Source organism: Rhinatrema bivittatum, chromosome 3 (assembly GCF_901001135.1).
Source record: "Rhinatrema bivittatum chromosome 3, aRhiBiv1.1, whole genome shotgun sequence".
NCBI lineage: Eukaryota > Metazoa > Chordata > Amphibia > Gymnophiona > Rhinatrematidae > Rhinatrema > Rhinatrema bivittatum.
In genome coordinates, this window is record NC_042617.1 from 538,367,473 (window position 1) to 538,392,044 (window position 24,572).

The 24,572-nt window shown below is 45.8% G+C and overlaps 1 protein-coding gene across 8 annotated transcripts in view; it reads right to left on the minus strand.

The window, feature by feature from the left end:
• Window positions 1-24,572, minus strand: part of ZNF512 (zinc finger protein 512) — a 149,523-nt gene that overhangs the window by 118,951 nt on the left and 6,000 nt on the right. For 6 of the 8 annotated variants that reach the window (XR_003855733.1, XM_029596370.1, XM_029596372.1 and 3 more), the window contains 2 exons: window positions 17,924-18,013; window positions 594-677 (listed from right to left, as the gene is read on the minus strand). Coding sequence is in view for 7 of the 8 variants with exons in the window: in XM_029596370.1 (XP_029452230.1) it covers window positions 594-677; window positions 17,924-18,013 (174 nt within the window). In the remaining variant the exon portion in view is untranslated. The remainder of the gene's footprint in view (window positions 1-593; window positions 678-17,923; window positions 18,014-24,572) is intronic. The other 2 variants (XM_029596371.1, XM_029596376.1) reach the window with 1 other exon arrangement.

Genomic DNA, 24,572 nt, shown 5'->3' on the forward strand with positions numbered 1-24,572 from the left:
AGTGTTTTGATCACTTGTAGGACTTCCATAGAAGTGGGGAATTTATGTTAATCCTCACACTAACCCATCCAGTCTCCCATCTTAATGCTTTGTTCTACAACATCTTTACCAATGAAAGTTACCTAAGGGCATAAAAGTATGTGTCTAATATCTGGTTGCCTCCATCACATCTCCTCCTCTAGGATATATGCGTTTTGGTCCAAAAGCCTTATAGGTAAATGATACAGACTTTGCAACGTTTCGGAAGCCATCCTCTGGATTTCTGTTAGTCCCTCTAGAGATGTGGCCTCCATAACTGGATAATAATCCAGATGACTTTAACAATGGTATTACCATGTCCATTTTACCCCAGCCTGATGGATCTCTCAGTTGGGAAGTATATGAATAGGTCTTTCAAGCCATTCCTCAAAAGATACACAAGATTAACCTCTAAACTAATACACCATACCTTGGACACTATTAAAAAGTTATATCATATCACTCCTCTCCTTCCATGAAAAAAGTGCCATTTAACCACAGTCTGTTACCACTTATATAGACCTCACCTCACCTCTTTCTGTACCATAAATGTCACTGCTACATTAAACCCTTACCTGAAGCATAGGAAGGGGGGTCCTTTGGCACATAATGGCCCTTGCGTTTTGGGCTCTGCTTAACACTGGAATGTTCTTTCCAACCTAATGAATTAAAAGCAGAAAACATTGACAAAACAGTTTTATAATCAGGCGTAGGCAACTTTAGTCAAAGAATGCCACAAAAGGTCACATTTTCACAACATTCATTGTATAAAATGAAGAGGTACATCAAATGTATCTCAAGTATATTCATTGTGAATATCCTGAAAACCAACCCGTTTTTAGGTTTTTCAAGATTAGAATTGGCTACCCTTGTTTTATATAATAATGTTGCTGACGTTATGCTCTGGAATTACTATTCATTTTGTCCTGTTATCTTTGGCATTCCCATTGCCCCAGAATAACTAATCAAGGTACTCTGTTCCAACTAGCACTACCCTTTTTCCCCAGACATTTCTACCAATACTGCTTTATTGCAATTGGCATCATTACTGCCCCAAAACAGTTATCCTTAGTACTACTGTTTTATCTCTATTCATACCCAGGGACAGAAAGAATGCTATTAAAATGGTTGTCACTCCTACCAAAAACAAGTATTTTCTAAGATACAATCTTTAAGGAACAAAGAGCACTAGATGTTGCTCTGAGAGAACTGCATTCAATTTTTCTGGCATCATTCCTACAACTGAAGAGTTGACACCACCAAAAAAACGCATATTTCAAACTCTGACTAGTGATAGTCATGTACACGTAAATAGTCATCTGATGCCGTATGGTTTCAGAAGGCTGAATTTTCATGGATTCGCTGATGGCTCTTGTAAATACTTTAGATAAATACAATTTCAAGCATGTTGCCAAACCTCAGACTGTCCCAAAATTTTGGAGTACTTGAAATAGAAGAGGCACTCAGAAATAAAAGCAGATTGAAATCCTAACAATTTGTGAGAATCAGCATGGCGACAGCCTCATATGAGTGCTTATCAACCATACAGATGTGCCAAGTAGAAGACCAAGGACTCCAGAGGCAAAGGACAGAGGCTGGCAAAATATTTGAGGCACTCAGGTTAGCAAATCAGCCTGAAGACACAGAATAAAAAAATTAGATGTTTTTGCACAAAAACTGTCCTTGAATAGTGAAAGGTATATAAGAATGCATCAACAATATTGGTGTGCTGAAACAAAGAGACCTTTATGGAAATCTGAGCACTCTCTCAAGGTACTGAAGTAGATTAGAAGAGATGATGTTTTTCCAAATCATTCTGAAGGCATCAAAGCAACGAGGGCAGAAATCTTAAAGGAACAAAGCAGTATTCCGACAGAGTGCCATCAAAATATAGAAATGTCAAGACTGGAATCCACACCATGTGCTAAGCAAGCTTAAGGTATTTTAACAGGAATTGCACAGAGACCATCTTGGAAAACAGGTCTATTCAGATGCCAAACATTTTCAAAAGATAACTATGGGTATAAAGGCATATTCAAATTACCCAGCAGTCTTGGAGGTGCAGCCCCCAAAACCCATTCCAAGACACAAAAATGCATTCAGTGTCAAGTACCAAGAGGCATCCATCTTGAGATACGATGCCAAAGCAATACTGAAGCAATTCTGCACCAAAGCACAAATAAGCCACTCTCAATGGACTCCTGATATTTGTCAATCTCTGTTACTCCATCTCTAACGCGATCCTTTCCATTGCGAATGCAAACCTATGCAGAGAACCCCAAGATGGCCACTGAGTGAGGAATGCTGCCAGAATGCTCTCAGTTAGATTATCTTTTTTCCTTGATTTCCTTTCACAATGCCTTACACAAAAAGGAAGGCTAAACTGAGGGAGATTATTTCAAGCACTCCCTCTTTGGAACCATCACAACCCCATATTGAGGGCTTCTTCGCAGCAACCCCGACAGCAATATCGGGAGCCTTGTTCACTTTGGAGCCAGTTGATGAGTGAACACCATCCCCTTTGACCGCTGATATCTCGCTGAGCCCCAGCCCTCCTTACACGCCTTCTCCACTCCACAATGAACCTCCCGGTAATCTGGTCCCTGTAATGATCCATCAAGCTATATCGAGGAGTCGGGAGTAGGGCAACAGGGAGAGGCTTCAATTGGGACTCAGGTAATCTCAGCCGTGGAGGGTGCTGTGCCAATAAGTCAAGGTGGTAGTACGGGCTGAGGATCCTTTGGAGTGGCTGGCCCTTTTGATGTAGTTTTACCATCTTTAAGAGGTGTGGAATCTGGTCTAGGCACAACTTCGGGTGAAGGTGGTGCTTCTATTAACATCCAGAATCTTCGGAATGTTTCATCGTGTCCTTCTGAAATCAATAAAATCAACATATACGTCTATATTAACACAATTCATATATAAATGAAAGACATACATAAACTGTGCAGACATTGTTATTCAAAACTATGTATGTGTGCAAATCCAAGATGTCCCCAAGACATTGGTCTTGTGAATTATTACACTCTAAGTAGTTTTTGGTGTTCTGACCACCTCCCATCTTCACTTTGCGGTGTGTAGAACTCAGTTTTAATCAGCGTACCAAGGTAATACACATACAAGCACATTTACACTTTAATTTTGCACACATACATCGTTTTGAATAACAATGCACAGTTTATGTATGTCTTTCATTTATATATGTATTGTGTTAATATAGACGTATATGTTGATTTTATTGTAAGTACACCCTTTTATGTAACACATGTATGTGTATTATAATTCAATTTTAATTTTTAAAATTATACCTTTTGCCCTCAACAGCCCCTGAGGCAGCTCCTTTGGGAGTGAAACTCGGCCAGAGTTGGGCTTATTCCAATAAAGGTTGCTTTACACCGATCACTTTCTGTTTCTGAGGTAATAATCAAGCCAGAGATAGTTAGGTCTAATGTCTGTTTTTATTTATTTATTTAAAAACTTTTCTATACCGTCGTTTAGTGATATACCATCACAACGGTTTACAAATAGGCACATGAATAAATTTGAAATAGATTTTACTTTAAACAGAGGGTGCCGAAGTTGTTCAGATACATGATTCAAAATATTATAAGCTATATGTAGTGTGTATTGAAATTCCCTTTATGGGCTAACCATATATGCGATATACTGTAATTCTTTAACTTAAAACTTAAGTGTGATAAAAATAAAGGTAAAGAACGCATATTTATTTTTATTTATTTATTTAGAATTTTTATATACCGGCAATCATGAAAACATATCTTGCTGGTTTACATAAACAGGGGTGCATTATATACATAAAAACTAGAACTGTGGTGACCGAAGGTACAGTTACATTTAACAAGGGTAGCCGAACTTGGAGAGGAAGAAATAGGAGAGAATAGAAATAGTTAAACAATATACAATTTAAGTATGGTATACAAAATAAATGTTATCTGGTGACTTTTGCCTGTGTGTATAAGTCCTTTTCTAGTTTCTTAGTTCTACCTATTCCCCATTCTCATTTTGAAAAGCTTTTTTGAAAAGCCATGTTTTTGGGCTTTTTTTGAAGAGTTTATGGTCTCTCATTAATCTTATTTCGGGTGGCATTGAGTTCCATAATATAGGGCCGGCTAATGATAATGCTCTTTCCCTTACTTGTGTCAGTTTAGCTGTCTTTACAGAGGGAATGGTTAGTAAGGCTTTATTTGCTGATCTGAGATTCCTTTGGGGAATATGTAGTCTTAAAGCAGTGTTTAACCAATCTGTATTTTCTTCATTGATTAGCTTGTGGACTGTGCAAAGTGTTTTAAATTGTGCTCTTTGTTTGATTGGCAGCCAGTGTAATTCCGCAAGAGTTTGAGTGATGTGGTCCCTTTTGCTTTTTCCAGTTAGGATTCTGGCTGCAGAGTTCTGTAAGATTTGGAGTGGTCTTAGTGTTGACTGTGGTAATCCAAGGAAGAGTGTGTTACAATAGTCTGTGCTAGCGAAAATAAGTGCTTGAAGAACAGTTTGAAAGTGTGCTAGGGTTAGTAGTGGTTTTAGCCTTCTAAGGACCATTAGTTTCGCGTACCCCTCTCTGACTTTCAATGATATGTGTTGTTTGAGGTTTATTTATTTATTTATTTTTATTTATTTGAAGCTTTTATATACCGAGGTTTAGCGCATGCCTTCACCCCGGTTTACATTGAAGCATTATATATTATATATTATAATATATATTATATAATATAATATAATATATATATATATATATAATATATAATACATTATATATTTATTTTATTTATTTATTTAGGTTTTTTATATACCGGCATTCGAGACAGCAGTCACATCATGCTGGTTCACATAAAACAGGAGTGCATAGTAAAAAAAAAAAAAACAAACAAACTAGAACTATGGTGCGAAAAAGCAGTTACATGTAACAAGGGTGGCTATAACTGGGCGAAGAGGGAGGAGAAAGGACAGGTAAATAAATAGCTAAAGATAGTTACATGGGGTAGTTGATGGTTAAGGTGTTCAATCAATTGGAGTCCGGAAATGCTTGATTTCACTGTCAATTATTACTCCTAGGTTTCGAGTTTTTTCGGTTAGTTCCACTATCTGATCGTTTCTAATTTTGATGGGATTCTGGATTAATTCAGTTTTTTTTCGTTAAAGGTGTTGCAGTTGGACACTGCTGGCGAGATAGTGGACCCTTGGGCCGGCCTACCTAGGGTGACAGGGTAGGCCGGGGGGCGGAGCCACAGGCAGGAGGTGTTCATCCAGGAACCAGGAGCCCCCCGGAAGGAGCCCGTAGGGCACTGGGACCTCGGGACTTGGAAATACAGGCAGAAAGTCCAGGGACTGAGATAGGCTAGACCGGGACCAGAGCAAACAGGGGGAAAGGAAGTCCAAGGTACCCGGGAAGCAGGGGACCGGCTGTACAGGGCCGAGGGCCGGCTGAAGGCAGGGCAGCGGGCGGCAGCGGAGTCTGTAGCAAACCGGAAGCTGAAGCAAGCTGTAGGCTGAAGCGGAGTCGGTAGCAAACCGGAGGCTGAAGCGGAGTCGGTAGCAAACCGGAGGCTGAAGCAGGCTGTAGGCTGAAGCGGAAGCAGGCCGGTGTCAGAGGCAGGCAGCAGGCTGAAGCGGAGTCAGAGGCAAACCGGAGTCAGAGGCAGGCAGTAGGCTGAAGCGGAGTCGGAAGCAGACCGGAGTCAAAAGCAGGAAACGTGGAGATCACCAGGAATGCAACAAAGAACAACTATGGAGTTGTGAACCTCGTTGCAAGGCGATGAAGGAGAGTTTGAGCGCCGGTTATATCGGGGCTTGGGCGTGACGTCAGCAGCACGGGCGGGGCCAGGCTTCCGGGAGTTGAGCGCGCGAGACTGACGAGAAGCAGGCACATAATGGTGGCCGCCACGTGGAGTGAGAGAAGGCCCCGGGATCCAGAGCGGGCGGAGTGCGGTGATTCCTAAGGCGGAGGTAGGCAGGTTTGAGCCCTAGGCGGAGGGAAGTGGTAGAGACCGCAACACAAGGTGTATGAATTCTGTTTTTTCAATATTAATTACTAGTTCCATTTGGCACAGCAGTTGTTTAATTATATCTAGGTACAACACTGCTAGGTTCAACGTTTTTTCAATTGTTTTGTCTACTGGTAAAATTAGCTGGACGTCGCCCGCATATATGTAATGTATAATACCTAGTCCCGCCCACTCAACCCTTGACTTTTAGGCACGAGACACTCTCGTATTAAAAATCAATCAGGGTCTTATCTAAATCATCCTATTGTACCAGCCCTTATTGAAAGTTTAATCATCCCCTTGTAGGACACTAGCTGATTAATTAGTAAATTCACCTGTTAATTTAAACTACTCTCATTCCAACTCCCTTAGTATCCTAAACTTAACTAGGAACTCAATAAAACTAAGATGAAAGCAGCAGTCCAGCAGCAAGAGGGGGGCTTTCCAGTCTTTTGCAGTGAGTGTCACATGTATGATTTTTTTACCCACCGGTGAGAGATTGTATGTGTGCACTCAGTGCAAAGAGCTCCTGGCTCTCGGGAACAAGTCCGATCTCTGGAGGCTAGAGTAGCAGACTTGGAGGAGCTGAGGGAGACAGAGAGGTACATTGATGAGACCTTCAGGGACATAGTAGCCAAGTCCCAAATCCAGTCTGGCAGCCCTAGTGCTGCCTTGGATCAGAAAGGTCTCCCAGTAGGAGAACATCACCCTGGTGTAGCAGGAAGTGATCCTGTAGGAAGGACCTGCTCTCCAGGTGATGTATTGTCCTCTCGCACTGAGGACAAGTCTCCCAGGGCTACTGCCCAGGAGGGAAGGGTTAGGCCGGCCATCATAGCTGGTGATTCGATTATTAGAAATGTAGATAGCAGGGTGGCTGGTGGACGTGAGGACCGCCTGGTAACTTGCCTGCCTGGTGCGAAGGTTGCAGACCTCATGCGTCACCTAGATAGGATTATAGATAGTGCTGGGGAGGAGCCGGTTGTCGTGGTACATGTGGGCACCAACGACATAGGAAAATGTGGGAGAGAGGTTCTGGAAGCCAAATTTAGGATTTTAGGTAGGAAGCAAAAATCCAGAACCTCCAGGGTGGCATTCGCTGAAATGCTTCCTGTTCCACGTGCAGGTCCCTAGAGGCAGGCAGAGGTCCAGAGTTTCAATGCGTGGATGAGACGATGGTGCAGAGAAGAGGGATTCAGCTTTGTAAGGAACTGGGGAAACCTTTGGGGAAAGGGGAGACTTTTCCGAAAGGATGGGCTCCACCTTAACCAGAGTGGAACCAAGCTGCTGGCACTAACTTTCAAAAAGGAGATAGAGCAGCTTTTAAACTAGAACAAGGGGGAAAGCAGACAGTCACTCAGCAGTGCATGGTTCGGAGAAATGTATCCTTGAAGGATACTAATGAAACAGGAGAGTTAGGGCATCCCAACAGAGAGGTTCCATTTAAAGCAAACATAGTCCATATGCCTATATGTAAAAAATCACCAAAGCTAATGATTTTCGCATTATCCCAAACAACTGAAAAGCAGGTTGTTAAAACAAACAAAAAACACACTTTGAAATGTCTGTATACCAATGCCAGAAGTCTAAGAAGTAAGATGGGAGAGTTAGAGTGTATAGCAGCAAATGATGAGATTGACATAATTGGCATCACATAAACTTGGTGGAAGGAGGATAACCAATGGGACAGTGCTATATCAGGGTACAAATTATATCGCAACGATAGGGAGGATCAACGTGGCAGGGGTGTAGCACTTTATGACCGGGAGGGTATAGAGTCCAACAGGATAAAGATCATACAAGAGACTAAATGCTCAGTAGAATCTATATGGGTAGAAATCCCACGTGTGTGTTGGGTAAGAGTACAGTGATAGGAGTATACTACCATCCACCTGGACAAAATGGTCAGACAGATGATGAAATGCTATGAGAAATCAGGGAAGCAAACCAATTTGGCAGTACAATAATAATGGGAGATTTCAATTACCCCAATATTGACTGGGTAAATGTAACATCAGGACTTGCTAGAGACATAAAGTTCCTGGATGTAATAAATGATTGCTTCATGGAGCAATTGGTTCAGGAACCAACAAGAGAGGGAGCTATTTTAGATTTAATTCTTAGTGGAACGCAGGATTTGGAGAGAGAGGTAACGGTGGTGGGGCCACTTGGCAACAGTGATCATAACATGATCAAATTTAAACTAATAACTGGAAGGGGGACAATAAGTAAATCTGCAGCTCTAACACTAAACTTTCAAAAGGGAAACTTTTATAAAATGAGGAAAATAGTTAGAAAAAAGCTGAAAGGTGCAGCTGCAAAGGTTAAAATTGTTCAACAGGCTTGGACATTGTTTAAAAATACAATCCTAGGGGCGCAGTCCATATGTATTCCATGCATTAAGAAAGGTGGAAGGCAAAACAATTACTGTCATGGTTAAAAGGTGAGGTGAAAGAGGCTATTTTAGCCAAAAAAAATCCTTCAAAAATTGGAAGAAGGATCCAGCTGAAGAAAATAGGATAAAACATAAGCATTGTCAAGTTTAGTGTAAAACATTGATAAGACAGGCGAAGAGAGAATTTGAAATGAAGTTAGCCATAGAGGCAAAACTCATAATAAAATCTTTTTTAAATATATCCAAAGCAAGAAACCTGTGAGGGAGTCGGTTGGACCATTAGATGACCGAAGGGTTAAAGGGGCTCTTAGGGAAGATAAGGCCATTGCAGAAAGACTAAATGAATTCTTTGCTTCCGTGTTTACTAATGAGGATGTTGGGGAGATACCAGTTCCGGAGATGGTTTTCAGGGGTGATGAGTCAGACGAACTGAACGAAATCACTGTGAACCTGGAAGATGTAGTAGGCCAGATTGACAAACTAAAAAGAGTAGCAAATCACCTGGACTGGATGGTATGCATCCTAGGGTACTGAAGGAACTCAAAAATGAAATTTCTGATCTATTAGGTTACAGATTTTAACTATCATTAAAATCATCCATTGTTCCTGAAGACTGGAGGGTGGCCAATGTAACCCCAATATTTAAAAAAAACTCCAGGGGCGATCAGGGTAACTATAGACCAATGAGCCTAACTTCAGTGCCAGGAAAAATAGTGGAAACTGTTCTCAAGATCAAAATTGTAGAGCATATAGAAAGACATGATTTAATGGAACACAGTCAACACGGATTTACCCAAGGGAAGTCTTGCCTAACAAATCTGCTTCATTTTTGGGAAGGGGTTAATAAACATGTGGATAAAGGTGAACCGGTAGATGTAGTGTATTTAGATTTTCAGAAGGCGTTTGACAAAGTCCCTCATGAGAGGCTTCTACGAAAACTAAAAAGTCATGGGATAGGAGGCGGTGTCCTTTCGTGGATTACAAACTGGTTAAAAGACAGGAAACAGAGAGTAGGATTAAATGGTCAATTTTCTCAGTGGAAAAGGGTAAACAATGGAGTGCCTCAGGGATCTGTACTTGGACAGGTGCTTTTCAATATATATATATATATATATATATATATATATATATATATATGATCCGGAAAGGAATACGAGTGAGGTTATCAAATTTGCGGATGATACAAAATTATTCAGAGTAGTTAAATCACAAGCAGACTGTGATACATTACAGGAGGACCTTGCAAGACTGGAAGACTGGGCATCCAAATGGCAGATGAAATTTAAATGTGGACAAGTGCAAGGTGTTGCATATAATGAAAAATAACCCTTGCTGTAGTTACACGATGTTAGGTTCCATATAGGAAAATTAGTTTCTTACCTGATAATTTTCGTTCCTGTAGTACCAAGGATCAGTCCAGGACACCTGGGTTGTGACTCCGCACCAGTAGATGGAGACAGACTAAAACTTGTGGGTGGAGCCATATATGCCCCTGTGCCAGTCACAGCCCCTCAGTCTTACAAAATGTCAAAGTAGAAAAACAGGAAACCAATAAACTAGCTAAATAACCTAACCACAACAGGGAGCAGCTCAAGACTCCCACTGGAAACAGAACTCCCCTAAGGGGGTAAAACCAGAAACAGATTAGGTAATGAGACTACGAGCGGACTCTCCGTTACTGCAGAACAGCACTGCGGGCGGGATCCTGGACTGATCCTTGGTACTACAGGAACGAAAATTATCAGGTAAGAAACTAATTTTCCTTTCCCTGTACGTACCAGGATCAGTCCAGGACACCTGGGATGTACCAGAGCTAAGTTACCGAGGGTGGGAAGCAGAGAGTCCCGCTCGGAGTACTCCCGCTCCAAAACCCCCGGAATCAGCAGCCTGACCATCCAACCGATAGTGTTTAATGAAGGTATGTAACGACATCCAGGTAGCCGCCCTGTCAATCTCTCGAGGCGACACCTGAGAAGATTCCGCCCAAGACGCAGCGCGAGACCGCGTCGAATGAGCTCTGAGACCCACGGGGACCGGCTTTCCCCGCACCACGTACGCTGAACCAATGGCCTCTTTAAGCCAACGGGCGATCGTAGTGCGGGACGCAGCGGCACCTTTCTTTGGACCCGAAAACAGGACGAAAAGATGAACCGTCACCCGAAAGGAATTAGTGACCTCCAAATAGCGAAGGAGAGACCTCCGGACATCTAGCTTCCGTAAGTCTCTCAATTTTGGGTCCGAAGACACCCCTATCCCGACAGCGGGGAGCTCAATGGACTGATCAAATGAAATGCCGACACGACCTTAGGCAAAAAGGAAGGAACCGTCCGCAAAGAGACTCCTGAGTCGGAAATACGCAAAAACGGTTCCCTACAGGATAACGCCTGCAACTCAGAAACACGTCTTGCCGAAGCAATCGCCACCAGGAATACCGTTTTCAACGTGAGATCTTTGACCGTTGACCGCTTTAAGGGCCCAAACGGTGCCGAACATAAGGAAGACAGAACCCAATTGAGGTTCCAGGACGGACAGGGATGACACAATGGTGGACGGAGGTGCTTTGCTCCCCGAAGAAACCGGGAAATATCTGGGTGCAGGGCCAGGGGAAACCCCTGAACCTTACCTCGCAAGCAACCAAGCGCTGCCACCTGTACTCGCAGGGAACTGCACGCCAACCCTTTGGCGAGACCAGCCTGGAGAAAAGCTAGTATATCGGCGATGGAGGCCGAAGTGGGAACCACCCTGCGCTGCAGACACCAATCTTCAAAATCACCCAGACTCGGACATACGCTAGGGACGTCGACTGCTTCCTGGAACGCAATAGCGTGGCCACCACCGAATCCGAGTAACCTTTGCTTTTCAAGCGATGCCTTTCAAAAGCCATGCCGCGAGACAGAAGTGATCCGCATCCTCCAAACAGACGGGGCCCTGACGAAGAAGCCCCGGGAACCCCTGGAGACGAAGGGGGGCGACCACCGACAACTGAATGAGATCGGCAAACCACGGACGATGTGGCCACTCCGGCGCCACAAGGATCACTTTGGACGGGTGCAGCTCTATACGTCGCAGGATCTTTCCTATCATTGGCCACGGAGGAACCACGTACAACAGGACGTCTGTCGGCCAGGGAAGAGCCAGTGCGTCGACTCCCTCGGCCCCTCTCTCTCGGCGTCGGCTGTAAAACCGTGGAGCCTTTGTGTTTTGCCACGTGGCCATGAGATCCATGTGGGGCACCCCCCACGTCCTGCAGATGAGAAGGAAGGCGTCCTCCGCCAGCTCCCATTCCCCTGGATCCAGGTGATGACGACTGAGATAATCCGCCTGCACATTGTCGACTCCGGCAATGTGGGACGCTGCGATATTGCTGAGATGTTGCTCCGCCCAGCTGATCAGGAGCTGCGCCTCCACCGCTACCAGCGGACTCCATGTCCCGCCTTGACGGTTGATGTAGGTTACGGTGGTCGCATTGTCCGACAATATCCGCACCGCCCTTCCCCGTATCAACGGCAGGAAGGACTGCAGTGCCAGGCGAGCCGCTCTGGTCTCCAGCCGATTGATGGACCACTGCGCTTGAGTCTCGGACCACCGGCCCTGCACCGACTTGCCTAGGCAAACCGCGCCCCAACCGGAAAGGCTGGCGTCCGTGGTCACTACTGTCCAGCCGGGAACCAACAGGGACACACCACCCGTCAGGTGTTCCGACACTCGCCACCAGTGCAGGCTGTCCCTCGCCTGATCCGTTAGCGGTAGCGGAAGGTGGAATTCCTCTGACACTGGCTTCCAACGGGATAGCAAGGATGATTGTAATGGACGCAGATGAGCGAACGCCCAGGGGACCAACGCGAGCGTTGACGCCATAGATCCCAGAACCATCAGGTAGTCGCAAACCAGCAGTAGCCGAAGAGACAATAACCGCTTGACTTGAGACTGCAGCTTCCATACGCGCTCCGCGGACAGGGGCACCCGGCCCCGTTTCGTGTCGAAGACGGCCCCCAGATATTCCAAGGACTGGGTGGGAACAAGATGACTCTTGAGGAAGTTGATGACCCAGCCCAGGGACTGCAGCAGCTGGAGGACCCTGTCCACTGCCAAGTGACACTGGCTCTCGGACTTGGCCCGGATCAACCAGTCGTCCAGGTAAGGGTGTACCAAGAACCCCTCCAGAACCTGAGGAACCGCTGAAAGGATGGGTGGATACCCACATGGAGGTACGCTTCCGTGAGGCCAGGTATTCGCCAGGCCGCACCGAGGCAATTACGGTCCGAATCATCTCCATCTTGAAGTGAGGGACGCGAAGGCACCTGTTTACCGCTTTCAGGTCCAAGATTGGTCTGGACGTGCCGTCTTTCTTTGGAACGATGAAGTAAATTGAGTAACGTTCCGTGCCTTGTTGACCTGCCGGCACGGGAGAAATGGCCCCCAGGCCTTCCAAACGTTCGAGGGTCCCTAGCACGGCCGCTCTCTTTTCCGGACGCTTGCAGGGCGACACCAGGAACTTGTCTGACGGGATGCGAGCAAAATCTAAAGCATAACCGTGTCTTATCACGTCGAGGACCCAGTGATCCGAAGTTACCTTGACCCATTCCTCGAGAAATAACGTTAACCTCGCCCCGACGTTGGGAACCACGGCTTGGGGCCGAGGTGAGGGATGGGTCAGCCGCATCTCATTGTGGGACCTTGGACCCGGCGCCAGATGGGGGTCCCCCCTGTTGCCCGGATCTTTTCCCACGAAAGGACTGCAACCACTGGGAGGTACGAGCGGTATATGACCGGTATGCGGGACCCGAGGATCTCTGAGGACGCGACCTTCTGCTTCCGCGAAAACGGGGCCTACTGGACAACGAGGGCCGGGACCTAGCCCTGTCCTCAGGCAATTTGAAAGCCCTGTTCTCCCCCAGGGAAAGCATCAAATCATCTAACTCCTTGCCGAACAACAGCTTACCCTTAAATGGAAGAGAACCGAGGTGAGCCTTAGAGGAACCATCCGCCACCCAGTTACGAAGCCAAAAGAGACGACGCGCCGAAACTGCCGCAACCATGGATCTAGCAGAGGTCCGTAGGAGATCGTGGAGAGCATCCGCCCCATATGCTATAGCCGCCTCTAGGCGATCCGCCTGTGAGAACCTGAGCCCATCGCAGACTGGCTCTCATGGCGAAGTAAGTACAAATGGTGGCCCGGACTCCTAAAGCTGATACCTCAAAAATCTTCTTGAGTTGTACCTCTAGCTTCCGATCCTGGATATCCCTGAGTGCCGTGGCGCCCGTGACAGGGATCGTCGACCACTTTGTCACTGCTGACACCACCGCGTCTACCTTCGGGATCTGTAACAGCTCCAACGCGTCCTCCGGCAGAGGATAAAGCTTGTCCATGGCCTTTGTCACCTTAAGGCCTAACTCCGGGGAATCCCATTCCTTAAACAGAATATCCGTCGACGAGAAATGGAAGGGAAAAGCTACAGCTGGGCCAGTGAGCCCCAGTAGCATCGGATCCATGTTGGCGTCCTGCCTGGCGACCACCGTCAGAGCCGCAATGCCCAGCTCCGCCAGAATAGCTGGAATAAGCGGGGCTAGTTCCTCCCTACGGAAGAGGCGGACCACCTTCGGGTCGTTGCCCTCCACGGCCTGCGTGCCTTTGCTCACACTGGGCGGGGTGGAACCGTCCCCTGGCGTCTCCACGGTCCCCCGCGGGGTCTCCTCGTGGGCACTCACCTCATCTGAGACGGAGGACTCACTATCTGAGGTCTGTGGAACTCCCCGCGGGACTCCCCGTGGGTTCCTTCTCACCCTGGTATCCGCGGACCCCTTGACTTTCTTTTGCTTGGGCCCCGACCTGTGAGTCCCTGAAACGGCCTCCGACCCATGCCTGCGCCTGTGGCGCTTGTGCTTGAGGACCTTGCGGAGCAACAATGCAAAGTCAGCAGAAAAAGAAGAGGACCCGGAAGCTGAAGACTCCTCCCCTGAACTAGCGTCCCCAGGGGCCACTGCCCCCCCTGGGACGGCCCCCCCCGTCGGACCCGGTCTCGGGGAAAGCGGAGGAGGCAGGGCGCCATCTTCTACCGGGATCTGCGCGATTTCGCGGGCCGAATTCAAAATGGCCGCCACTCCCGCGCTAATCGGAAAAGGCTCCTCAGGCCCCCCCGACGCTGCTGCTGTACTCGGCGGCGAGCGATTCGCCCGGGAACGGCTCCCCCCACGCGGCCCGGACGGTCCTTCCCCGCCCGGGACACACGACGTGCAAAGGCCGTCCCTGGAGAGGCGCGCGCGCGCGCCGAGCCACATGCTCGGCAGACCGACCTGCGTGGCATGAGGCGCGATCGCGGCGAAAAACCCCCGAAAAAGAACGAACAAACCAAGAAAAGCGCCCCACGGCAAGCGGCCCCCCTCCCCTGTGAAGAGAAAACGCAGCCGCGAAGAAAACGGAGAGCCGGCCTGCAGAAAAAGTAAACCTGTTTTTTTTTTGTTTTTTTTTTTACAAGTACTCACCGCTGTCCACGGTCCTGGAGCCCTGTTCCAGTGGGGGTGAGTGAACCGGGCTCCCCGGTGTCACCCCCAACGCTGCCACTTGACCAGCCGGGCCCTCAGCCCTGGCAGCGGCCTCAACCAGGGGGGGATGGTCCCCTCAGAACCTTCCAACCCCCCTGGGAGGCAGGGCGGACCAGAAGAAAACACAGAAATAAAAACGCCTGGAACTTACAAACCAGACCCTTAACAATTGAAACTGAAGAAACACACTACCCCTAACTGACTATCAGTACCCAGGGCAGCCGAGGCTGTGACTGGACCTGCACCATCTACTGGAGACAGAGTAAGACTGAGGGGCTGTGACTGGCACAGGGGCATATATGGCTCCACCCACAAGTTTTAGTCTGTCTCCATCTACTGGTGCGGAGTCACAACCCAGGTGTCCTGGACTGATCCTGGTACGTACAGGGAATAGGAGTTACCACCCAGGAGAAAGATCTAGGCATCATAGTGGATACTACTTTAAAATCGTCAGCTCAGTGTGCTGCAGCAGTCAAAAAAGCAAACAGAATGTTAGGAATTATTAGGAAGGGAATGGTTAATAAAACAGAAAATGTCATAATGCCTCTATATCGCTCCATGGGGAGACTGCACCTTGAATACTGTGTACAATTCTAGTCGCCGCATCTCAAAAAAGATATAATTGCGATGGAGAAGGTACAGAGAAGGGCAACCAAAATGATAAAGGGGATGAAACAGCTCCCCTATGAGGAAAGGCTGAAGAGGTTAGGGCTGTTCAGCTTGGAGAAGAGACAGCTGAGGGGGGATGATAGAGGTCTTCAAGATCATGAGAAGTCTTGAACGAGTAGATGTGACTCGGTTATTTACACTTTCGAATAATAGAAGGATTAGGGGGCATTCCATGAAGTTAGTAAGTAGCACATTTAAGACTAATCGGAGAAAATTCTTTTTCACTCAACGCACAATAAAGCTCTGGAATTTGTTGCCAGAGGATGTGGTTAGTGCAGTTAGTGTAGCTGGGTTCAAAAAAGGTTTGGATAAGTTCTTGGAGGAGAAGTCCATTAATGGCTATTAATCAAGTTTAAGAACATAAGAAATTGCCATGCTGGGTCAGACCAAGGGTCCATCAAGCCCAGCATCCTGTTTCCAACAGAAGCCAAAACCAGGCCACAAGAACCTGGCAATTACCCAAAAACTAAGAAGATCCCATGCTACTGATGCAATTAATAGCAGTGGCTATTCCCTAAGTAAAATTGATTAATAGCCACCTCTATTAATTGCATCAATAGCATGGGATCTTCTTAGTGTTTGGATAATTGCCAGGTTCTTGTGGCCTGGTTTGGCCTCTATTGGAAATAGGATGCTGGGCTTGATGGACCCTTGGGTCTGACCCAGCATGGTAATTTCTTATGTTCTTATATGGCAGAGTCTGTCAAAACTTTCTCTGTCTCCATCTGCTGGAGGGGAGGCAAAACCCAGGCATCTGGACTGATCCAGGTACATACAGGGAATCACGGTTAACAGCAGTTGAGAAAAATTGAACTAAAGTTTGTTGAAACTGACCTGGTAAATAATAAGAAGTTGGAAAATGCTGAAAATTCATTGAGATCTCATAATTTAAGAATATTGAATTTTCTGGTTATAAATTTGATTTCTCCTTAGATCTCTTTAAAACATGTGTTTCTCAAGTGTTAAAAATTCCAGATTCTGCAATGCCTGTGATAACGAAGGCATACTATTTACCTCAAGCCTCTGAGAGTGGAGCAGATGAATCAATACAATCACCTTTACTTGATCTCTCTTGGATTCTTGAAATGTCACAAGAGACTGAGATAGCTAGAAGGAGACCACTCATGGTCTCCTTCATTTTTCTTTCAGACAGAAATAATATCTTTAAATTTTTCTTCCGTAATAGGTTGTCCTTATTCTACGGACAAATGGTCTGGATTTATCCAGTTCTTGTTAAAAGTACTCAAACTCGTAGGAAAATTTCTCTCTCTATGCGTTTTCTAGAGGTGCACAATTTTCTCTTAGATACCCATATAAAATGTTATGTAAGATATCAAAATGTAAATTACATCATTTTTGAGCCCTCACAACTCCGGACGTTTCTAGATTCGCACACCTGAGACACACCTTTAGTTGGTTCGGTATAGAAATATAACTGTTGTGATCCTCTCTCTAATTTTCTTTTTAAATTGTTTCTTCATTTAATATAATCGCTCAATATTTCTGGGTCCTCCTAATTTCTCCTTTATTTTAGTGCATGGTTATAACTGAAGTTAAATATTGTATTTCCTGTATTAGGATTACCTTAATTTGCACTGTTATTGCTGTACAAGATTTTTCTTGTGTTAATTTGGAAATCTCTGAAAATAAAAAATAAAAAAAAACACCTACGAGAAAATGGACAAACTTTCACAAATGCCATACAAAAGGTTCAGACAAAAGACAGCTTAAATGCAAGAGATCCTCAAAGAAAAACCACACACAGCTGCTTTCTCTGGAACCAGAGACTGCAAATTTAAAAATAAACCAAAATATGAAAATTAACCAGGCATTAGAACCAAAAAATGCATGCTAATGTATGAGATGAAAACTCAGTGCACTTACCCTAAAACCCAGACCAGTTTGCAACTTTTAAGGACTGCAGTTGTCTACCTAGTATAGAACTCAGACTAGGAAATTCCTCTGGCAGCAGCAATTCAACTTTAATCCATTACTATGATGCTGACATTGTGCAAATAGGAGTTTTCCTATTCTATGTGGTACTTTTTTGTCTACGTTTTTAGTATGGGCATTTACGTTGCATCTATTTTTGTATTACATATGTTTAAATCATCCGCCTTGAACTGTGGAAATAAGTGACCCATCAGTATGAATCCATGGAAAACATTACTGAGAAAATTCCAGAATTTTGTAATGCAGAAAATACGTGTCAAAAGTCAAGTTGTAAAGGAGTCCTCATTGACAGCTCAGTCCCAGGAGTGGCAATAGCCTTACAGTAAATGAAAGCAATCCACATAATCACCTGTAAGTTTTTGCTTTTTGGGAGAAGGTTCTTCATAATCTCCATCATCCTCACTCTGATGTTTTTTCTTGGCTGGCATACTGTCTGCTGCTGAAACAGACATAGATAAATGAAACATTACTGGGGCTGCACACCAAAAAAAAAAAACAAAAACAGACGGAGCTCCTTGGTTTAAAATGGAAAAGTGCTACCGGTAAATAACAGGCTTGGACTTCAAGAGAAAGTCCATAGACAGCCAGAAAAGGAAGCCATTGTCAGCCATACAAGTCAGTGGGCGTGAAGGGGAGATACATAAGACAATGTTACCTAATTTCACCAGAAAAAGCAGTCACCCTGCTTTTCAGAAAGAACCCATCCCTCAGGAAAAGGAGTGTACATGTTTTCATAATCTTAACTTACTTTAATATATACACACAGGGCTGGTGAAGTATATTTGGTGCCCTAAGTGACCTTTGGTCATTCATCTCCCCTCCCCTAATTTAACTACTGGCCGCAATAGCTCCAGCACAGGATTTCCTTCTTTGATGATATTGGCTGTGGTACAGCACTCCTCTAGACATCACACTGGCAGGATTTTGCCACCCCCAAATTCTTGGCACTCTAGGAACTAGCGGGTTGCCTAGTTTGCCTAATGGAAGCAGCAGTCCTGTACACACACACACACACACACACACAGTATATAAGAAAATTGGTTCTTATCTGCTAATTTTCGTTCCTGTAGTACCACAGATCAGTCCAGACTCCTAGGTTTTGCCTCCCAGATGGAGACAGAAAATTTTACTGACACTGTACATAACCCAGTGTGACATCTGCAGTCCCTCAGTATTGACCTGTTCCCAAGCCAAGATGACATCAACATCAATAAATTTCTAAGCAAAATTCTTCCCCTCCAATGAGTCAGAAGGTGAAGTTGCCAAAAAAGATAATGGAAAACTCGTTTCCCAAATTTAACATAAGCGATCAGTATTGAAAGCCTCCTACAACTGCACACTATATATAAAGCAACAATACGAGCAGTGGGCTCTCCCCCCCCCCCCGTAAATGGGCGGGTCTCTGGACTGATCTGTGGTATTACAGGAATGAAAATTAGCTGGTAAGAACCAATTGTCATTTCTCTGAACGTACCTAAGCTCCCCTTAACCTGGGTCGGATCTGGAAAGTTCCGCTCATAGAAAACTCTCACCAAAGCACATGGAAGTGATTGCTAGGTATTATCATTTGGATGTCAGGGCTAAGTGTGCAAAAACTTCCCAGTAGCCATCCAGCAAATTTCATACAGAGAAACCTGTTGTGACTTAGCCAAGTAAGTCATCTGAGAACACATTGTGTGCGCTCCTAAATCTCCCGGCTGCAGGCACCCTTTAGAAATGTAAATTGACTCAATCACTTCCATCAGCCACCGTACAATTGTAGCCTTAGAAGTCTTACTTCCCTTCTTTGGACCACGCCACAGTACAAAGAAGTGATCCGATTTACAGAAATCATAAATGACCTTTACATACCTCAATAATGCACACCTCCCATTTAAGAGCCTAAGCTCCCCACATGAGGCATAGAGGAATCTAAATCCGAAAAAGATGGAAGCTCCAATATCCAGCTAAGATGGAACGCCAAGACTACCTCAGGCAGAAAAGGCCTTCTACTTCTATGCCTTGTCACCCTTCTTAGGACCCCCAAACACGACAAATAGTTCAAACGCCGGAAGTCATTAGTAACCTCCAAATAGCGCAAAAGAACGCGACGCACATCTAAAAGATGAGGTTCCCTCTCCTGAGGAGAATCCCTGAACCAGTTCGGAAATCCTGGCAGATCCACCGCCTGACTGACATGAAAAGCAGAGACCACCTTGGGCACGAAGGAAGGAATCATGCGCAGCAAAACTCTATCATCGTAAATCCTAAGGAAAAGGATCTCGACACGACAAAGCCTGTAACTCTGAAATGCGTCGAGCGGAACAAATGGCTATGAGGAAAACAGTCTTCAAGGTCAAATCCTTAATGGGAGCCCTCTGTAAAGGCTCAAAGGGGGCTCCGCAAAACACCTGAAGCACCAGGTTCAAACGCCAGTCCAGCCATAACGGGCGTATGGGAGGACTTAAATGCTTTACTCCTTTGAGTAAACTCGAAATGTCTGGATGCACTGCCAGCGACCTACTGTGAACTCTGCCCCTTAAGGCACTTAAGGCAGCCTCCTGAACCCTAAGAGAGTTGAAAGCAAAACCTTTGGTCAACCCCTGTTGCAGGAAGTCCAACACCTGGGGAATCTCCATTGACAAAAGATCCAAGGAGCGCTGGCGGCACCATGCCTCAAATAACTTTCAGACCCTAACATAGGGCATAGAAGTAGAAGGCTAAAGCGCCTGAAGAAGAGTGGAAATGACCTGCTCAGAATATCTCCTCAATCTACACTGCCTGGATGCCGCTCTATGTGTCAAGGAAGCAGACCGATGAGAGGCAAGGGAGGAAAGGCATAGAGAAGAATGCCTGTGGGCCACGGACATACCAGAGCATCCAGTCCTACCACGCCTATTTCTCGACGACAGCTGAAGAAGCGCTCTGTCTTTGCATTAGCTCGAGTTGCCATCAGATCCAACTGAGGCACACCCCACCTGGCGCAAATGAGGTTCCATGCTTTGGGAGCTAACTCTCATTTTCCCGGATCGAGCCGTTGCCTGCTGAAGAAGTCCGCCTGTACATTTTCCATGAGACGTGGCGATTCCTTTGCGATGGTGCTCCGCCCAAGCGAACAACAGCCTCGCCTCCAATGCCACCGCGCTACTCCGTGTCCCGCCTTGCCGATTGATGTAAGGGTACCATCGCTGCGTTGTCTGAGAATACTCGAATCACTGTGTCCTTGACCAGAGGAAGTAATGCTCGGAGGGCCAGCTGGACAGCCCTAGTCTCGAGGCGGTTGATGGACCAGGATTTCTCCATTGGAGACCAAAGCCCTTGGGCGGATTTGTTGAGGCAGACTGCACCCCATCTGGATAGACTGGCATCTGTGGAGATAACCACCCAATTTGGAGGGTCTACGTCTACTCCCTGTTCCAGGTTGCTCCGTGAAAGTCACCATGAAAAACTGACTGTGGACTCTAGAAGGAGAGGTAACAGTAAATGGAAGTATTCAGACACTGGACTCCACCGTGATAACAGTACCCACGGAACCAAATCCAAGGTGGAGGGGCCATCAATCCCAGAACTTGTAAGTGATGCCAAATTGTTAGATTTTTCCTCTGAAACAGGGCTTGGACCTGATCCTGAAACTTTGTTACACGGTCCGCTGCCAGAGAAACCTTGCCTTGGAAAGTGTCGAAGAGTGCTCCCAAGTAGACCAACAACTGCGTGGGCTCCAAATGACTCTTCTGGACATTTATGACCCAGCCAAGAGACTGCAAGGCGAGCATTACCCTCTAAACCAATCTTACGCAGTCCTCCTGAGACTTCGCTAGGATTAACCAGTCATCGAGATACGGGTGAACAAGGACTCCCTCCTTGCAAAGGCATACTGCCACGACCACCATGACCTTGGTGAAAGTACGTGGAGCCGTCGCCAGGCCGAAAGGAAGAGCTTGAAACTGGAAAAGTTGGCCCATCACCTTGAAGCGGAGGAACCGCTGGTAAGCCCGGCGAATCGGGATGTGGAGATACGCCTCGGTGAGGTCTTAACGACGCGAGAAACTCTCCTCTGCATACCACAGCCACCACAATTCTCAACGTTTCTATGCAAAAACGGAGAACTCGCAAACACCTGTTCCCTGTACGTACCCGGATCAGTCCAGACTCCTGGGTTTGGCCTCCCACCTCTAGCAGATGGAGACAGAAGTTTACTAAACAAACTCCGCCTCATATAGGCTGGTGCCACCTACAGTCTGGCAGTATTCTTCTGTCTCCAGGTTCAAGAAAGAAATGGGTCTATAAAGACCTGCATAGGGTAGCGTCTCTCCCCGGTTTGGGAAGGACAGCGATTCCTGCCCTGTTCGCGTCTTGGGCTATATTACCATCAACAATGAGCTCATTAAATGCCGCCGCCAATGGCTGCGCTACTATGGTAGCAAGCTGTTTATAAAACTCGGCGGTGAACCCATTGAGTCCCGGTGACTTACTCTGTTTCAGTTGTCGTATCACCTCAAGCACTTCCTCAACTGTTATATTTTTATTCAAACTATCGACACTACGGGCATCAATACTTGGAAAACTGACCCCGTCTAGGTAAGCATCTATAGTAGCTTGTGTAATATTTTGCCTTGCTTGGTATAATTCCTCATAAAATTGGGAAAACCTGGTCTGAATAAGCTCATTAACTGTGACTATCTTGCCCTGTCAATCTTTTAATTTTCAAAATCTGATTTTGCAGAGCCCAGGCTTTAAGCAATCTTGCGAGTAACCGACTGGCCTTATTATCCCCTTCAAAATGTTCTTGGCGAAGTTTATCCAGCTGAAAGACTATTTTCTTCGCATCCAGGTCATGCAATTCCCTGCATAGCTCATCCAAGTTCCTCCCCAAAGTCTGATTTAAATTCCTTTTATGTCTAAGTACCAATCTTAAACAGTAGGTCTTTCCTTCTCTGCTCACGGTCCCTTTTCACAAAAGATGCCTGAGCTATCAGGCATCCTCTAGCAACCATTTTGAAGCACTCCCATACGGTACCCTTTCTAATCTCACCCATATCGTTTTCCACCAGATAATGACCCATCTCTTCCTGTAATTGCTTACAAAAGTCAGCATCTTCCAGAATACTTTCATTTAATCTCCAAAGACCTTTAGAGCCAAGACTGGAGTCAATCTTAATTTTAACCCATACAGCTGCATGGTCCGACCACGTGATTGGCTCGATATCCGTGTGCTGTACTCTGTTGACCATCCCCTTATCTACCAAAATAAAATCAATGCGAGAATAAATATCATGTGCTTTGGAAAAGAACGTATAATTCCTTTCAGTGGGATGTAGTAGCTGCCATATATCAATAAGGCCCCAGTTGGTCTTTAAAGCCTTAAGACTCGCCCTAGTAGACTTAGACACTGCACTTTCCTTCCCACTACGGTCAAGATAGGGATATCATGTCATATTGAAATCACTGCCTATGATTATAGATCCTTCTGCCCACTAATGTAAAACACCGGAGAATGCATCCAAAAATTTCCCTTGTCTAGTGTTAGGACAGTAAACAGTCCCCACATTGTGAATAGCTGATTTCCTAGTCGAAATTTCACCAAAATGTATCTCCCATTAACATCTCTGATAACAGAGATCACATCTACTACCAAGGTTTTAGCAAACAGAATGTCCACCCCACAATATTTGTTTAGCTTAGTGGCCGAAGCAAAAAATTGACAGGGAAATTGTGGAGACATCATCAGACGTTCATGTCTTTTTCTAATATGAGTTTCTTGGCATAGAATAATATCTGCCTGCATGTGGGAGGCATCCGCCAATTTTTTTCACTTAATATAAGTATTTAAATCTTTCACCTTAAGCTCACCATTTATCTAAGTTTTAAAATCAATAGCCAAACTGCCAGTTTTTGGCCTCCCATCCATTCAAAGAGAATGCCACTCTCCACCCCTGTTATATGCCCAACACACTCTTTCAATATCCCCTTAATATTAACCCACTGAGTAGTCATCCCTACCTCCCGCCCCTCATCCCCAACCCTGCCCTCCCCCCTCCACTCATCGCCTATGAGAGGAATGGTCACTCCAATCACTCCCAGGGACCCGCACCCAATCCATCATGTTCCTGTAGCAACTTAAAAGTATATAATGTATACTACGTTCATAAAACTGTCCCTTGGAATAGCTTGTAATCTTTGTCGAATAAGCATCAAGGGATGCCCCATCTGTCCACAAGCCACCAGAAACTTAGTAGAGCCAAATGAAGCTGGTTCCAGGTCATAATAAAATCAACTATTAGTATCTTTAGAAGAAGCAGAGCCCTCAGAGTTCCGTCTCAGCCATTTCCCACCCGAGTGTACTCTTTGCCAGTGCTGATATGTTCCCTTCCGATCAGAATTCTCCATTGTGTGGGTGTCTGCTCTCCCTGGCGCTTCTAGTCCTGCAGCAAGTAAGATTGTGCGGGCCTCCTCAACAGTCTTAACTCGTGAGGTTACACCTCTAATGGTAAATGATAGTCCGAAGGGGAAGACCCACTTATACCCGAACTCGCCATGTCGAAGAGTGGTCACAATATCTTTAAACTCCCAGCTTTTCCGGATTGTATAGATTGACAGATCCTGAAATACCTCAATATTGTACCCCTGCCATACGATTTCCTTCCATTTGCGGGCTTGTGCCATCACGTTCTCTTACACATGGTAAGAGTGGAAACATACTACGATGTCCCGTGGCTGATTACCACATGGTTTCGCTAAGGCACGGTGGGCTCTATCCAAGAGAAGCTTGGTTGTCCCTTCCGGAGGGTCATTGTTGCATAACAGGAGATTACAAATATCTTTGAGAACTACGTTGCAATCCACATAAGCTGTTTCCTCGGGCACCCCTCAGAATTGCGAATTTCCCCTTCTCAACCGATTCTCCAAATCATCAATTCAGTCCAGTAAGATTATATTATCGTCCAATTTCACTAACACGTTGTTCTGCCAATCTTACACAGCCTCCCAACTCCTCATGGTCGCGCCTTAAATCCGAAACC